At 40.6% G+C, this 18,326-nt stretch overlaps 1 protein-coding gene across 1 annotated transcript in view; it reads right to left on the bottom strand.

The window, feature by feature from the left end:
• The window catches only part of ALK (ALK receptor tyrosine kinase), a 1,046,930-nt gene that overhangs the window by 177,443 nt on the left and 851,161 nt on the right, over window positions 1-18,326 (bottom strand). Inside the window, exons 6-7 of the mRNA XM_051976205.1 lie at window positions 7,932-8,063; window positions 1,083-1,214 (exon numbers count right to left, since the gene is read on the bottom strand). Coding sequence (XP_051832165.1) covers window positions 1,083-1,214; window positions 7,932-8,063 — 264 coding nt within the window. The remainder of the gene's footprint in view (window positions 1-1,082; window positions 1,215-7,931; window positions 8,064-18,326) is intronic.

Below are 18,326 nucleotides of genomic sequence, written 5' to 3'. Positions count from 1 at the left end.
ATATGGTTGGCTTTGGACAAATTGTTCTCATGGTCCTGCTCATTTCACTCGCTATCAGTTCATACTGGACCAAACGGGATAATGAAGAATTATAGCATTACAGATTTAAGGCTGGAAGAGAACACTGAGACCATCAGATCTACTGTCCTTCACTTAAAGGGATCTATCCAAGATCACACAAGTACTAAGTGGCAGAGATAGGATCCACAGCTATGTCTGGCCGAGTGGAAGGTGGATTTTCTGTTTGGCCCCTAGAAGATGGGTGGAAGTTTCAAAAATTATCTCTTTTCCCGACAAATGAGACATCCAAAAATGGGATGGGCTGCCTTGAAAGTCAGTGAATTTGGTTCAAAGTTTACGTGTCCATATATAATATATAACATATAATACATATATGTATTATAACAAATATGTAAAATGTGTTTGGTTCAAATTTATTATTATTTATTATAAACAAATATTATTTATGCCTATTATTTGCAAGGTAATGGGAGTTTCTTCTTTTAAAGGACTTTAAATGAAGTTTAGATGGTCATTTTTTGAGATTATGGGGAAACCTGTCCAGTCACTGGCTGGATTAGGTAACCTATGAGGTCTCTTCTGAGATCTCGTTCTGAACTTTAGACTTTTAAGGGATCACAGGAATGACAATAATTCCCCCTGGGAGTGGGTGATTCCAAATCTCATCCTCAAGGCAAGACACAGGGTACTGAGCAAATAACACACAACCTTCCTGTGCTCCAGTCTGCTCATGTCTATTCTTTCGTTGATTTCTATGTCCCTACCCTTGTAAAGTTTTTCCTATAGCAAAAATCATAAAGACTTTTAGACTAATCAGAGGATTCTGAAAGTCAGAAGTGAGCCAAAGAAATAAGCAGGAATTACACACAAATATTCCAACTGCAAATTTTTCCCAGGTAGAAATGAAATTGACTGGACTTGAACTTGTTCCATTATCTCTAGGTTGTAAGGTTTTCTAGCTCTGGTTTTGTGCTCCCATTCCCTGCCCTGTGCCTCATGCTATGATGGGGTTCTTAATGGGAAGGGAATTGGATAGGAATTTGTATGTAGGGGAACAGTACCTTGGTAATTTGGAAAAGGGGCATTCTCCAAGACCCCAACCTGCCACTGGGGCACATGAGGCATGGCCATGCTCTGAATCCATCCACAGTCTCCATCTTCAAAGTCACAATAAAATCCATCTGGGAGCTTTTCTGCAAGGAGAAAGCAGAGATACAGTCAATGCAATTCCAAATCCAATTAAATTTCAATCTTATCCATGTTTATTAGCCATTATTATCTACTATGAGAATGCAAACACCTTCAGAACGAGGACTGTCTTGTGTTCCTTGTGTTTGTATTCTACTGCTTAGCACAGTATTTTGTATATAACAAATACTTAATAAATCCTCATTTCTTCATTCATTCATTCATCTACTATGTGTACTGTACTATGATAATAAGCACTGGAGGCACAAATGCTAGCTGTCTCTTCATGATATCATAGTCCTTCCTAAGAGAGAAGAAAGGCAATCTCCAAGTCTAATTCCTACAAAGCTGTTAGTGATTTGTGATATCATTGATTCATTCACTTATATATTCACTCATTTAACAAGCATTTATTAAAGGCCTACTGCTAAGCACTGGGTAGATTAGCAGCTGCCTGCATTTTAAAACAGAACATCAAGGAGAGGACAATGGTTAATTCAAAGAAAGGAGGAAATTAACTGCAGAATTCCAGGTACCACAATGGGCAAATAGGGAAAATGATTTTCTACAGAAAACCCCTCACTGGAATGCTTCCAACCATTCCCCAGAAGAGACTTCCTATTCTGCCTAATTAGAAAGCTAACCTTGCAAAGAGGCTACCATAAATCTTTGCTCCTCCTCAGACTTGCCCTGGGCCGAGTGTCCTAAGGTGAGACCCACAAAGATGTCTTCCTCATGTAACTTAGCCTGGTGCAGGTGAGAAGGGAAGTGAGATTTAGAGATAGAATCCTGGCTTTGAACTGTGGCTCTTCCATTTACTATCTCTGTGATATAAGGCAAGTGATTTCCCTTATCTCTATTTCTTCACCTGAAAAATGATCTGGTTGGAATAAATGACTTCTAGGTCCAGTGAAGCCCTGGAACTATAACTTATGAGCAAGAGGGCTGACTTTGAGAAGTATGTGTCCGTAAAATGGTCCTGGAGACTTCTTCACATGCTCCTTTATTCACAGGCTCTGGGATGGATACTGACCTCTAGTAAATCTAGACTTAGCAGGAGGGCCAAGCCAGTGAAGAATGGGCTCCAACAAGAAGGATGGAACTACATCCCTCCATCCAGAATGGCAGGTTACCTAAAGCACAAGTAACATTTCCTTTCACCCTTTTTCTCTCTACTACAGAGAGGGCCCCTCTCTCTTTCTGGATGTGACAGTGCTTCAGAAAATTATTGCTCATCCTCCCCAACCTCCTGCCCTGTTTTTCTGGGCTTTTCACACTGAGGCATAATCATAAATTAAAACAAGTTGTCACTGACTTTGAACATCTCTTCCCATTTATATCCCACTGAAGAAATCATTTCCTTCCTGAGCCCTGTGTGAAGTTCCTCTGATGAAAAATCCAACAGTAAAGGAAGAAATCTTTCTGTTTTATTTTTTATTCCCCCTCGAGGGGTCTCCCATCTACTTCACTTTGCAGCAGCTAACAGTTAGCTGGAAGGAACTCCTGCTGTGATGTGCTTTTCAAATATAGAGCTTTGCCAGGCGTGGCTTATAGGATGGCTATCCAACAAGGGAGCTGAGACTCTTAGGAGAAGGGCAGAGAGAAGGGGGCTGGGCCAAGGGAGCCCCTTCTCAATTATACTTTGGGCAGAATATCACCATCAGGAGATCTGATCTCTTAACAGGATTTGCCATTTGTTAGTCATGTGACTGTCTCTCTAAATCTCGGTATTCTCATCTGCAAAGCAGATTTACCTTGCCTAACTAACTTGTAAAATTGTTGTGAGGATCAAACAGCACAGTGAGAAATTTATATAATGAGGAAAATATTTTGAATAACAATAACTAGCATCTACATAGCAATTGAAGATTTACAAAACATTTTACAAATATCTCATTTTGTTCTCACCATGACTCTGGGTGGAAGCTACAATTACTATCTATCCTTATTTTGAGGACGAAGCAACTGAGACTGGGAGAGGTTTAGTGTCCAGCTAGAAAGTGTCTGAGGTTGGGTTTGAATTCAGGTCCTCCTGGCTCAGAGCCTAACACTTTTCTACTGTACCACTTGGATGCCTCTTTGCAAAGCAGGAATGTCCAAATAAGTGGAATTGTCCATCGTCCTGGGCTCATCAGTCACTTAATCAGGATGCTGGACAGAGATAATGAATTATAATGATCTATGGGCATAGGCTTACATTGTTGTATTCTTACCTTCATAAGCCTAAGCCTAAGATAGAGCCTGAGACATCATAGGGATGTCATCAATTCTTCTCAATCATTAATTATAATCAGGGGAAATAACAATACAAATGTTTATACCAGCCCTCTTCCCAACCTTTTACAGATGAGGGGACTGGGGCTTTAATCATTTGGAAGTTTTTTCTGTCTTCAAACTTAAATATGTGTCTTTGTATCTTTTACCCCTTGGTCCAAACTGAACTTTCTGGGGTCAAGCAAAAGCCTTTTACTGGAATGCTTGGATTCTAAGGAGATCTGAGCAAAGTTACCATTGCGCCAGCCTTTTTTGTTCTGGACCCCATGGGCTTCTTCATGCAGTTTAAGATTAGGATTATAAATTTGGAATTGGGAGGAATAGTAGAAGTCATCTAATCCAGCCTGATTTCACAGATAAGGAAACAGTCAACAAAGGCTGAGACTTGTCCATAATCAAGTAAGAAATAAGCCTCAAGATTGGGATTTAAAACACCTATTTAGATTCTCAATCCAACACTCAAATCTGCTGTACCAAAACTGGCTGCCTCATTCTGGATAATAGACAGTAGTATGGTTTGTGGGCTTTGCAGGACAGACTCAAACTATAAACCATTATAGAAGACCCCTAGTTTAAAGCAGTATTTCTCAACTTTTGGTAAATTGTACAGGATAGAGTAGAGTAGAATAAGGTGGGATAGGATTGAGTGGAATAAGGTAAGATAGGGTAGGATAAATGGGATAGAGTAAGATAAGATAGGATAAAATAGAGTAAGACAGAATAAAATAGAATAAGGTAGGATAAGATAAGGTAGAAAAGGATAAGATTGCAGAGGATAAATTGGAACAGAATATTCTAATAAAGAAAGAGGAAATATTGGAACTTTACAGGAAAAGCTGCTGGTTGTGAGTCATTCTGATTAATGTAACTATAGACCTTTGATTATCTTCTGCTGAACTCTATGGCAGAGATTATCATTTGGTACAGAGTGCTGAATAGAAGCAATCAAACATTTGAAATACTGGTTCTTGTTTATATAGGGATATAGACTTTACCAAACATGTTCTTCCTAAAAACTTAGGAAGAAGGCAATGTATGATCTATTATGTCCATTTTAAAGATGAGGAAAATTGAGGCTCAGGGAAAATAAAGTAAATTGTCCAGTATTATACAACTAGGAAACTGGTAGAGCTGGGACTTATACCTAAAGCTTCTGATTTGAAGAAAAGTGTCTTTTTTAAAAATTAAATTAATTTAAAACTATATAGCATATTATCGTTAAACTAGGAAAGCCAATGAACTCGACAAAGATTTTTCTATGACCAGTTCCAACACAGGAAACAAAAAGATCATATGGCAATTTTTCGTAGTTCATCAAGGTTTTCAGAATGCTTTCATATGCATTATGTCACTTTCAGTAAGATGGAGGTACAAGGAAGCCAAAAACCCAAGGCAACAAGTTTCAGTTTTCTAGGAAGTGACAAGGTTGAACTGAGTGACTTCTGAGATGGTCCTCCCAATTTTAGAACTAGATCTATGGGCCTGTGAGTTTATAAGTCAAGGATGTCTGTGTGTGTTTGTTGTGAGAGTCCCAGCTTTAAGCTCGTTCTTTTTGGTTTTCTATTTTTTGCTTTGCTGTAACTTCTGACCTAATTCCTCTTTTATGTGTCTGAATGTTCTTTGGAAAAGAGATGTCATCTTGTTGATAAGAACAGTGTGGCTGAGGGAGCCAGCAGGCAGGGGCTCTCACTCTCAGAGCCTGCAGAGAGTGCCCTGAACTCATTGCATTCTCCCCAGGATGAGACCCTGCATTGGGAGAAAGCTCATGGGGCACTCAGTAACAGACTGGCTCCAGCGGGCTCAGAATCCTCCTGGCTCTGTCCTTGACTTGTTCTGTGACCCGGAGCAAATCAATTCCCTCCTCTGTGCCTTAGTTTTCCCATCTGTAACAAGACATGACAAAGCTGACTTACTTCCCAGTGGGGTGGATGGTGAGGAAGAAGCTATATCGATGGATGCCCAAAGCTTCCCAAATACAAAGCTCCATGACCTTGTTAAGAGAGGCTTCTGAGGACGCTGCATGGATGCAAACATTCACACATCCTCCCCCCCACTGGGTGACAATGTCTGTCTTCATTTTATTAGAGCAGATGAGCACAGTAACCTAAGCCATAGGAACTCGATTGGGAAGGCAGTGAACCGGGACTCTGAGGCAGCAGCACCGAGGACTTGGAGCAACCCAGTCTTTATTAAATGTTTTAAATTAAGAACAATGTCATAATGTGAAAGTTGGCTTCTAGATTTTGTTTAAAAATGAGCTTCTTTCTGAATTACAAAGGAACATTCTCATTTGGCTCCTTTAAAAATAAATGAATAATAAGCTCCTTTCCACAGGAACCTGATGATTGGGTGGACGGGTAATGAGAAATTGTGTAGAGCTGCCTTGTGGAAATTTGGCGCAGGGTACCGGTATCTGCCTGTCCCACCAAAGAGAACCAGATGCAGAGCAGAAATGGGCGATCAGCTTAGATCATTGAGGGTTGTGGTAAAGGCAAATTCAGGACTTTGGAGATTAAGGCTATCCATCATAAATGAGCTGTGGTGTACTGGGCCAAAGCAGATGGAATATTATTGCTCTGTTCTGGGTTACTGTTAGCAGAGGTATGGAAAATCATCACAGAAGCATTGATTTAGACTTGGACAGGGCATCGGTGACCATTTAGTCCAACCTTTCTTTTTAGAGATGAACAAACTGAAACTCGGTGAAGACAAATGATTTGCCTAAAAGTCATACAAGGTCATAAGTAGCAGAGCCGGGATCCAAACCAAGACCCTCTGACTTCTAATCCAGCATCCAAGGAGAGTTTAGGATTACAGAACCATTGATTTAGAGAGGGAAGGGTCCTTCAAGGTCATCTAGTGCCACCCTTTTTATTTTACAGATGAGGAAATGGAAACACAGAGGCTGTGATCTTGAGAAGGTCATAAGAGGAAGACAGTGAATGGTTAGAGGTGGAATTCAAATCCTAATCAAAAACCAAAGAGTTCCTATCCTCAACTACTTTGTAGTCTACTGTGAGAAATGGAATAACATTTTCCCCCTAACCTGTGATTTAATTATTGCAGAAGACTCCTGGTGATCAAACTTCATTGATCAATACGGAGATCATCAAGCATGCTTTATCTTTATGGACCTAGAAAGATGTCTAGGGCTCTGAAAAATTAAACAATCTGCCTGGGGTCATTCAGACAGTGTTCATGAGAAGTAGGGTTCAAATCTAGATTCTTTTGGATTCTGAGGCTGGCTTTATACCTACTATGCCACTGGGTCTCTCAAGCTGCTTCTATTGCAAAATCTGTAAGTCTGTGACCAATCTTTATTTGTTCTCACCCCTAGTCACAATAATAGTAAGGCTATTTTCTGATTTCTGTGTAGCACATTAGGATTTACAAAGCATTTTTCATATATATTGCCTCATTCCACCCTCTCAATTTCTTCCTCTCAATGAGGTAGGTGCTGCCACTGATTAGCTGCCACTGATTAACTTTGGTAATGGCTTTCTGAGAGCATGTAAGCACAAGATGCTAAGAGGTTCTTTAAGCTACTATATATGAAAGCTTTCCAAAGGTTTAATGTCCTATAACTTCCACAATTGATTGTAACAGTTTCCATCCTTTTTGATCATGCACCCCTATCAATGGCCTTTTCCTCTGGTCCATATGCTGGAGGTGAAGAACAGAAGGAGAGGGAATTTTCCCACACAGCTGCTGCTGTGGGTACCTGAGCTGAGGTCAGATTATAATTGAGCCACCTCAGAAATTGGGAGGTTGGAAACTTGGGAGTAGGGATGGAGTAGGAGAATACTAGGCTGTAATGGATAAAGATGAGGTCTTGCAATTTTAATAGACTTGGGGATGGAAAATGCAATCCACATCCAAAGAGAAAATTATGGAGATTGAATGTGGATTGAAGCACACTATTTTCACCTTTTTGTTTGTTTGTTTGCTTGCTTTTTCTTTCTTATGTTTTTTCTATCTTATTTTACTTGCACAATATGAAAAATGTGAAAATGTGTTTTGAATGATTGTATATATTTAATCTATATCAGATTGCTTGTTGTGTTGCAGAAGGGAGAGGTAAGGGAGGGAGGAAAAAATTTTGAAATACAAAGTCTTACAAAAATGAATATTAAAAACTAAAAAAAAATAAATTTAGATCTGGTTGTATTGGAGAAAAGCATTATAACTGATGATCATTGGGAGGGTGGGATGGCCACCCATCTTCATATCCTTTGATTGGATGGTCCTCCAGGAGGCCTGACTTCTGCTTTGGAGAAGACTGATATAGAATATGGATATTTGACTAAAAATGGTTTTAGTGATCACCTAGATCAATCTCCCACATTTTACAGAAAGGCAGTCAGTGACCCAGAGAGAAGGTAGCAGAGTCAGGATTTGCTATAAATAAGAGCTTTAATTTCTAGCAAATGGGGGCTTGGTGTACTTACTGCACAGTTCTCCCTCATCCTCGCCCTCTGAGCAGTCTCTCTGAAAGTTGCAAGCCTGCCCCAGGTGGATGGCTGTTCCATTCCAGCAGGTGAAGGAGCTCTTCAAGGCCATTTTGGAGATAGGCGGCATCCCTGGAAAGGAGAGACACAAAAAAGCATGTTGGTTGATGCTGCTGCAGACACATGGGTGCTTTATGGGGGGATCTCACAAGGCTGAACTTCTCAGCTTTGGCTACAGAGTTGGCTGGCCCTCGTGTAGCCTATATAACAACTCATATTCAAGAAAGCATTCTATACACATTATTATTCACATTATGTACACATCTAACCCTTACCACATCTAACTACTAGCACATAGTAGGCATTTAATATTTACTGATTATCTCCTCATAACCCTGAGAAGTGACTTATTTAGTTGTGTATGTCTCTTCATGATCCTATTTGAAGTTTTGGGTTTCTTTTTTTTTTGGACAAAGATACTGGAGTGATTTACCATTTTCTTTTGCAGCTCATTTTATAGACTAGGAAACAAATAGGGTTAGGTGACTTGCCCAGGGTCACACAGCTAGTAAGTGTCTGAGGCCAGATTTGAACTCAGGAAGATGAGTCTTCTCCTACATAATCACCAAATCCCCTAAGCCACCTGGCTGCCTGTTAAATAAATAGAGCAACTATTGGCTGCATTTTACAAATAAGGGAACTGAGGCCAAGTCAGACTTGTTTAAAGTCACACAAGTAGTGTTAGTGCTGGGGAAAGAACTCCTATGTTTTGTTCAGAGTTCACTACATTGTCCAGATCTGTAACTAAGGTGGGGCAAATGCGACTTTTCACCAGGATACCAATGTTTAAAGTGTTTTAACAGCAATTACAATCCACCATCAGGTTAGAAACAACAGAACTTAGCAACTGGCAAGAAAATTGGCAAGAAAAATAAATTAAATAAGATTCATGATGGTGGATTAAGATGAGTTTTTCCCTTGTCCTCATGGTAGCCTTGTGCTAGTATCCTGTATCTGTGAGTTTACATTTCACTGGTGATCAGGGCTGAGAGAGGGACATGGCAGTGTAGACAGGAGAGTAGAGAGTCATTAAAAAAATTCCTTGAGACGTAACAGAGACACTTAGCCTGAGCCTGGCCTTGGGTGTAGAATGGGTTTAGGGCAGCCTTCCATTGACACTCCTGTAGAATAACTCAGCTGTTCTCTAGGTTTCCTCCTTCCCAGAAACCCTCACAAACCCAGGTCTGCAGAAGTAATAATTATAATGCAGCAATATTTCCTTCTCCTTAACATCTCATAAGGATTTGTACTTATGAGGAACAGGTGGACAGGCACAGATTTCTCTTTGCCATATGAGGAGCAGCAGCCAGAACAGAAGAAGTAATTTTATGATGATATGAGGAAATCATCACAGATGTTGCACAGGGGAAACTCACACACTCTCACTCTCTCTCTCTCTTTCTCTCTCTCTCTCTCTCCTTTCTCTCTCTCTGTCTCTGACTGTCTCTCTCTGTCTCTCTCTATGTGTCTTTCTTTCTCTCTCTCTCTCTCGCTTCCCCTCCCTCTCTGTTTCTCTCTATTTCTCTCTCTCTGTCTCTCTGTCTCTCTCTCTCTCTCTCTCTCTCTCTCTGTGTGTGTGTGTGTGTGTGTGTGTGTGTGTGTGTGTGTGTGCCATAGTTCTCAGAGCATAGTACCAGGAACAGTGGAGGGCCCTTGCAAGGAGGTCTATTTAGGCTTGATGTCCAAAACCCAAAGGAAACCCTAAACTTTCTAACCGTCAGAGTGATATAAAGACAGAATGAGCTACACTGGGAGGACTGAGCTTAGCACAATGCCCAGCATGTTATAAGAGCTTAATAAATGTTTATTGGGTTGGACTGAGGGTTCCTCTTTATTTGAAGCCTTCAGGTAGAAACCAGATGACCCCTCATTGATTATATTTTAGTGGGGATTCCTTTTCAAATATTGATTAGACTAAACATTCCCCGATGTTATTTCCAACTTTAAAATTCTGCTTCTGAAATCATGGGGTCTCTATCACCCATTAAATGGTATCCGTCTCCTGATCTTTCCATCTCCCCAAAATACAAATATGTTTCATGCTGCTTGGGCTGAGCACAGTTAATGTTACCTGTTCAAACTACTAGACACAAACGCTTTGTTTGCTAAAGCCTCCTCACAGCCTAAGGCATCCAGCACCTTCTTAGTCTGACCACAACAGAGAAACACTCGCAATATGAAGGGCTGGTCAGAATCAGCTGAGACAACCAGGATTCTAGGATCATTAGGAAGGTAAAGGAAGGTGGGAAGAGTGGATCCATACTGTATCTTCCTTATTGATGTATGAAATGAGCTTGATGCCATCCTAGAACCCAGTTTTGTCCATCTAACTTGGCTATTATTAGTAGCTGTAGAGCTGAGAGGTCTTAGTTTTACAGTACAAAATCTACATAGACATTTTTTGAGGGTGTGTGTCTAAACCTGAATGGGGAAAATTATATATTTATTTATATATGGACTTTTAACTAAAAGTTAGTCTTTCCTTTAATTATGAATTTTAAAAAAATATATGGCACAAGTAGACGAAGAGTTCCTAGACTAGACCATCTCAAAAGACCCTTTCAACTCTAAAATGCTGGTATTTTCTTTCCTTTCTTGATATGATAGCAACTGACCTAGGGGAAGTCAGAGCCAACTATTAATTTGACCTTCACTGCCCCATCATCTCTTCTCTAATCTGTCTAGACAGGTTGGAACTCATTCATGAATGGCTCTTAATGTCAAACATAGTTTGTAGTTCATCCTGGATGTAAAGAGGAGCCATTGAAACTTTTTGAATGAGTCAGTGAGGATTTGTGCCTCTAGAATATCAGTTTGGCAGTTAGAAGAAGAATGAGTCAGGGCAGAAGTGAGTCAGGAAGACTAATTAGGAATCAATGCAGCAAGTCCACTAGAGAATTGGTGAGGCGGTGAATTAGAGTGGTAGCCCGGTGAGTAGAAAGAAGGGGACTGTGTCTGAGAGATTATGGATGTAGACTAGACCAGACTTAGGAACTGATTGGATATGGGGAGATCTTGAAGATGCAGAAAAGAAGACTTGAATCTTCTTCATCCTTACTTCTCCCATATTTCAGGGTCCCAGGGTTCCAGTGAAACCCACTTCCCCTCAGCTCTCCTCTGCTACCTAAAATCCTGGCCAATTCTATTGTATCTCCTTGTGCAAGGTGAACACAATAATCCTTCTACTGGTACTACTAAATACCCCAGAGAAACAAAGTTTCTGGGTAATTAATAATCAATTTATTATGCTAGCTATAAATCAATAAGTTGATAGCCAGTAGTTAGTTCCTCTTCATAACCAAAGATGCCAAAGGAGACCCTGCAACACCTTAAATATCTTCTGAAGAATTCCCTTGACAAGAGAAAATCAACCTTGCTTGGTGGACATTTAATGAGGAGGTGGACTAAAATTGGTTTGATAGTAAGACTTGGCAGCCTCCAGCAATCTAGGCAGGGGAGAAGCCATTTCCATCTAGACCTCTCTGGCAGGTTTTCTCCTTCATGAGTTGTCACCCTACATTGCAACGGAGGGAGCCAAGGACAGGGGTTCCTTCCCTCAGGGTAAGGGTTAACCCAGACTGGATTATTTTTTATGCTTTAAACAGAAATGAAGTCTCCTAGCTGGGTGGGGCCCAGTCTAAAGTTGCATGGGGTCCTGCCCAAAATTGATGAACACATGCCTTGAGGAGTAGGAGAAATCTCATCAATCAGCCATGCCCTTCAGAGACTGACATTAATAGAAGTTGGGCCTTTACAGAAAATAGGAGGGGGAAAAGTGGATCACAATGAATAACTAAGTATTAGTATACTAGTACAATATTAATTCTTTCATTTTTTTAGCACCCTTCATAGAATCAGAGTGTTAATTTTTGCACAAGTGGTTTCATTGTATATAGAGATGCTAATCACCAGACCAGACACTGATGAGTTTCTGAGACCCTTCCCTGTGAGGAACAGGAAAAAAAGGCAGCAAATGGAGTGTAGTAGACAGAGAATGCACTTGGATTGGAATTATCCCTTAGACATAGCTGTATCATATAGGGCAAGTCATTTAACTTCTCTTAGCACTCACTTTCCTCAGTGGTAAACGTAAGGATTGTACTCTCAGGTTTCTTCTAGCTCTAAGGCTATGATCCTGTGATTAATTCTCCAAATAAAACACTTATTTACTATAAGTTATGCAAAGTATTGGACATACAAATCTAGCTAGTCCCTACCTTTAAGGGACTCACGGTTTAGACAGAAAATGAGGCACATACACAAATTACTACAGCTACTATAAAAACAAAACCTCACACAAAAGCAAAAATGAAAAAAAGTACAACAAATACAATGTACAAGGGAATTGCATCATATCGCCTAATTCCTGTTAAAGACATTTTCTTAGAGAAAACTGCCTGGGGCCAAAGTTAGCAAGGAAGTATCAAAGAGACCCTTGCTTACTTGAAAAAGGGATTGCTTTAACTCTTTTACATAATTTTAATTTTGTGCTTTGATTCTCTACTTGTTGGTTCTGTCACCTGGGAAGTTTGAAAATGACATTTTCTTCCTGGCTGGGCAACTGGTGCCATTTGGTTCAGAAGGAGCTACCTTCCCTAGCCCTTGGGCTGGAGCTGATGCTGTTAGTTCTATGTCTGACAGCTGGAAGTGTTTCACCTGGACCACAGCAGCCTCTGTGCTCGGAGGCAAGACAATAGCCATGACTGGCCAAGTGATAGATGCTTGTAATTATGTATAAGGGACTAGGCAAGATGATGTAGGTATAAAGATGAATACATATATAGGTATAAAGATGAATACATATATATGTATATATGTATATATATATATATATGTAGGTATAAAGATGAATACATATATATATATATATAAAATCAGAAAAAGGGGCGGTGGAATAAAGGTAGAGATTTGCCTGAGCTCTCCCTCAAGCTTTCCAGATGTCTTTAAATAATGACTCTAAACAAATTCTAGAGCGACAGAACCCACAAAAAGACAGACTAAAACAATTTTCCAGCCCAAGGCAACTTAGAAGGATAGCAGGAAAGGTCTGCTGGTCTAGGGTGAGAGAGGAACTCCATCCAGGATGGGCCATGCATAGACTGGATTCCAGTAAACCAGGAGCTAGGCTCAGGCAATTGAATCAGCAATAGTAGTGGCAGTTTTCAGACCTTTCAGCCCATCAATGGTAAGGGAATTGGACCATGAAATTTAAAGGGGTTCTGCTGGCACCAGGGGCATGACTGTTGCATTGCATATTTGTGGATCTGGCTCACAGTCCTGGGTCTTATTCCCACCCTGATTAAGTGCAGAGCAGAGTGCTTGTGGTTATTCACAAATAAGCACATAGTATCTGAGAGCAATAAATGCTTTTTCCTGGCTTATATCACTTGAAAAAGCTAAAAACTTACAGGTCCCTAGAATTACCTCTGAAAATACTGCACAAAACTCTGAAGCTTGGGACAGTGCCCTTTCCACTTGGGGAGTCCAGCTCTACTTTAGCATAGAGTTAAAAGTCAAGAAACAGGTTGGAAAATGAGCAAACACCAGAAAAATCTTCTGTTCAAAGAAAGTTACTCTGGTGACAAGAAAGATCAAAACACACATTCAAAAAAAAGAAAAGACAACAAAGTCAAAATTCCTGCATCCAAAGCCTCAAAGGAAAATATGAATTGGTCTCAGGCTATAGGAGAGATCAAAGAAGATTTTAAAAATCAAGTAAGAGAGGCAGAGGAAAAATTGAGAAGAAAAATGAGAGCAATACAAGAAAATCATGAAAAAAAAGTCAATAGCTTGGTAAAGGTGGCAAAAAATGCTGAAAAAAGTAACATTTTAAAAACTAGAATAGATCAAATGATAAAAGAGGCATAAACATTCACTGAAAAGAAGAATTCCTTAAAAAGTAGAATTGTCCAAATGGAAAACAAGGTACAAAAACTCACTGAAGAAAATATTCTTTAAATGTTAGAATTGGGTAAATGGAAGCTAATGACTTCGTGAAACATCAAGAAACAATCAAATAAAATGAAAAGAATGAAAAATAGAAGAAAAATGTGAAAGATCTCATTGGAAAAACAAATGACTTGGAAGATAGCTCTAAAAGAGATAATTTAAGAATTACTGGACTATATGAAAATCATGATCAAAAAAAGAGCCTAGATAGACATCATCTTTCAAGAAATTATCAAGGAAACTGCCCTGATATTCTATAATCTCAGGATAAAATAAAAACTGAAAGAATCCACTGAACAATTCCCAAAAGCTCTCTATTCTATTGATTATGTGCAGCTCTGGGCAAATACACATGCATATTTAGATGTGTGCATGCAAATATATGGATATTTGCATTTATCTTGAGCATATATACTATAAGGTGTATTTATGGCATGCATATATACATATGTGTGCATGTGGATATGTCCATATGTGCATATGTATGTGTATATGTGCCCATGCATGCACACATAGGCATAAATGTGTGTGTAGTTTATTAGACACACATGCACATATATGCACAAATGTATTGTAGTATGTTAGAATATATGCACATATATGCATATATATTTAGTATATTAGGAATGCGTGCACAGAGATACATAAATGCATATGTAGCACATTAGACATACATGCACATACATGCACGAATATTTTTGTAACATTGGAATATGTGCACATATATACATGTAGTGTTTGACATACATGCACACATATAAATAAATGTAATGCAACATATTAGACACACATGCATAGCTGCACATGCAGTGTATTAGACATATACGCACATATAGAAACAAATGTATAGGTAACATATAGGACACACATGCACATACGTGCATAAATGCATATGTAGTATATTAGGCATACATGCACATATAAATAAATGTCAATGCAACATATTGGGCACATGTACACACAAATGTAATGCATTAGAGCCACATGCACATATATGCATACATATATGTAACACACCACACGATGCACACACATAAATTTCTGTGCAGCATATTGGCCATACATGTACATGTATACATAAATGCATATGTGATATAGCAGACATACATACATCTATATGCATAAATATAGATAATATATTAGACATACCTTAGACACAATAGGTGAATGTCTGCATAACTGTACATACATGTAATTATTTCCCATCCACCTCTATACATGTATGTGTGTGTATATGGGGGCAGCTAGATGACCCAGTGGAGAGAGGGGTGGGCTTGGCCTTGGGAAGACTCATCTTTGTGAGTTCACATCTGACCTCAGAAACTTACTAGTTAGGTGACTTTGGCCACTTTGCCTTATTTGCCTCAGTTTTCTCCTCTGTAAAATGAACCAGAGAAGGAAATGGCAAACCACTGCACAGAATCTTTGCCAAGAAAACCCCAAATAAGGTTACAAAGCATCAAGCACGCCTGAAAAATGACTGAGCAACACTCTGTGTGTGTGTGTGTGTGTGTGTGTGTGTGTGTGTGTGTGTGAAATGATTTCAGAAAGAAACCTGGAGAATTAAGAAAGACCAAATAGGAGGGGGCAGGATGGAAGCTAGCCTAGAATGCAGCCGCGTCTGTTGTCCGAGAGCCTCCCTCCCCAGCAGTGACCACGGAGCTGGAAGAAGGCCCTCGGGGACGGGAAGAGAGATGTGCAGGATGACCGAGTCTCCTGTGCTTCCACGGCTCTCACACAAAGCGGAGAACTTCAGGGTGGGGACAGGAAAGACTTTCTTCCTCTGCGAGCTCTGCCCTCTCTCTTGTGATGCAACAGAAGGTCCCAGAGTTTTTTCCTTACTCCTGCTTTCTCTCTTTAAATCAATTCACGAAGCATATAGTCAGCATCTACTCTGCACTAAGCACTCAGTTATTGGGGCTATAAAGTCAAAAATAAATCAGTCATTTCCCTCAAAAACCTCGTATTGGACTGGGGAAGGGTGGGGAACAATGCAGACACATGTGCAGAGGAGGATGATAGCGAACATTTATATGACGCTTCTGATGTACCAGACACTGTGCTAAATGCTTCACATTTAAAAAAAATCTCCTTTGATTCTCACATCAGTCCTCAGAGGTGGGTGCTGTCATCGTCTCTATTTTACAGATGAAGAAACTGAGGTGAACAGCCGAATAACTCACCTGGGCTCACAGAGCCAATACGCGTCTGAGACTAGATCTGAATTCAGGTTTTCCTGACTCCAGGTAGCCCTCCATCCACTGCACCACCTAAATCCAGAGTAATTTAGGGCAGACTGCACTAAGAAATAAGAGGAAACCTATTTATTGTGTGAATGGTATTTGAGCTTTGAAGGGAACTAGCAGTTTCAAGGGTGAAAGGAAGAAGGCAGAGCATTCCTGGTGTGGGAGACGACCTGCTCAAAGGCGTGGAGGTGGGATGTGAAGACCCGAAAGGGGGTCAGATCATGTGGAGAGAAGGCCCTATAAAGGGAGGAATTTTTGTCCTTCCCGGTCTCCTGACGGGGCTCCCTCCGAGGGGAATCCCTGTGGTCCTCCCGCCCCTTCCCTTCTCCCGGGTCCCGATGAATCCCATCTCAGCTGCCCCGCATCCCCCTGCTCTTCCTCCTGGAAGCTCGTGCTTAGGGCCAATTTCATTAGCCGGCTGCCCAGCACTCTGATCTTTACTGCTGGCCCAGGCTCAGAACTAATGAGGTGTGGCAAAAACAACCGCTCTGTCTTCTCAAGTTCCCTTTTTATGGGCCCTATAAATTTCAGGGAGGAAAGTCTCCCAAGTGCATTGTTTAATAAAGGAAGCTGAAATTCCCACACAGGGACCGCTCTGGCATAAAGACTCATGGGGCAGCCCGCTGGCGGCTGCTGGGCTGTCCCAGGGACCAGAACCAGACGGAGCAACGTGGGGCAGTGGGGGAGAAGAGAGACATTGAGGCTGGGGACCAAGGGGCTGCAGCCCAAAGGGGCAGCTCGGTGATGAGGAGGATGGAAAGTGATCCGGGATGGGGAGGAAGAAGATGACGTCAACATTTACCTAAGGGTGGCAAAGTGCTTTTTTGTGCCATAACTCACTTGAGCTCCACAATAACCCTTGAGCTACACAATAAGCTGTACCAGCTTGGCAGATGAGGAAGAGGAGGCTCAGGGTGGTTTATGTTCATAAGAGAATGACCGAGGAGTTTGGCAGCATGGCAGAACTCCCAGTATGGCAACTCCCTCCACGTGTGTATTTTATAACCAGCTTATGACCTAGTAGATAATTCCCAGGTAGGAGCCTAAGTCATTTGCCTAGGGTCATATAGCTAGTTAAATATAACAGGGGGAGTTTCTGACTCTCTGTCCAATATTCTATCTCCTTGTCTGCCTTGAATAAGGAGGTTTACTCTAGAAAACATCAAACCCTCTTCTACTCCCTCCTTCCTTGATGATTCCAGAAGAAGACAGACGTTATGAGAGCTTTACACTTTAGAGCTAAGACAACTAAGACTCAGAGAGATTAGAGGTCCATGCTTGTGCTAATGTCAGGGCAGAGTAAGAACCTGTGGGCCTCCTGACTTTTGGAAGTATAACCTTCTGTTCATGACATCATTTTTGTTGTTCAGTCATTTTTTCAGCCATGACTTTTTTATGACCCAAATAAAGGATTTTTTTTTTTGGCAAAGATCCTCCAGTGGCTTGCCATTTGCTTCTCTAGTTCATTTTACAGATGAAAAACTGAGGTAGAGTTAACTGACTTGCCCAAAATCACATAAGCAGTAAGGTCTGAGACCTGATTTGAACTTGCTAACAGTAATTCCAAGCCCCAGCATTCTATCTTCCCCACCTAGCTGCCCAACTAGGTTCCAGAAACAACCTTGGGAGCAAGAGGCCTTCTAAGCCCATGGAACCATGTCAGAATCAGGAACTATGATGTTATGTTCCCTCAAAGGAAATGAAGAGGATCTATTACAACATTTTGGGGGGCTGATACATGTGTCCTTATTTGCTAGATAGCTTAACATCATTAACACTGGGCTTGTTAATGCTTTGCATTATTAATCACTTTCCCCTGAAGTTCCATCTTTTCTTCCTTGCTAAAACAAACTACCTCCTGACCTGAGCTGTTTCACTCCAGAATTCTAATGTGACCCATCTCCATCAGCTGTCACTTGGTTCCCCAAACAGGCCCCTCTAACCACCATGATGCATTTGTTGGCCCATTTATCTCTTCTCTCGATGGAGACTGTATTGGCTCAGATTTGCATTGCACATGTGTGTGGCACAGGTCAGGTTACACAAATTGCTGTTCTACACCATGGATGATTTATTGAGTTCACTCAGTGTGAGTTATGCTTTCCCTTTGCTTTTGCATTCAGAGCATAGAAATATAGTA

This window comes from Antechinus flavipes, chromosome 2, assembly GCF_016432865.1.
Source record: "Antechinus flavipes isolate AdamAnt ecotype Samford, QLD, Australia chromosome 2, AdamAnt_v2, whole genome shotgun sequence".
NCBI classification, from domain to species: Eukaryota; Metazoa; Chordata; class Mammalia; order Dasyuromorphia; family Dasyuridae; genus Antechinus; species Antechinus flavipes.
Note: the sequence above shows the minus strand (reverse complement) of the source record. Positions and strands in the feature narration are given on the sequence as shown.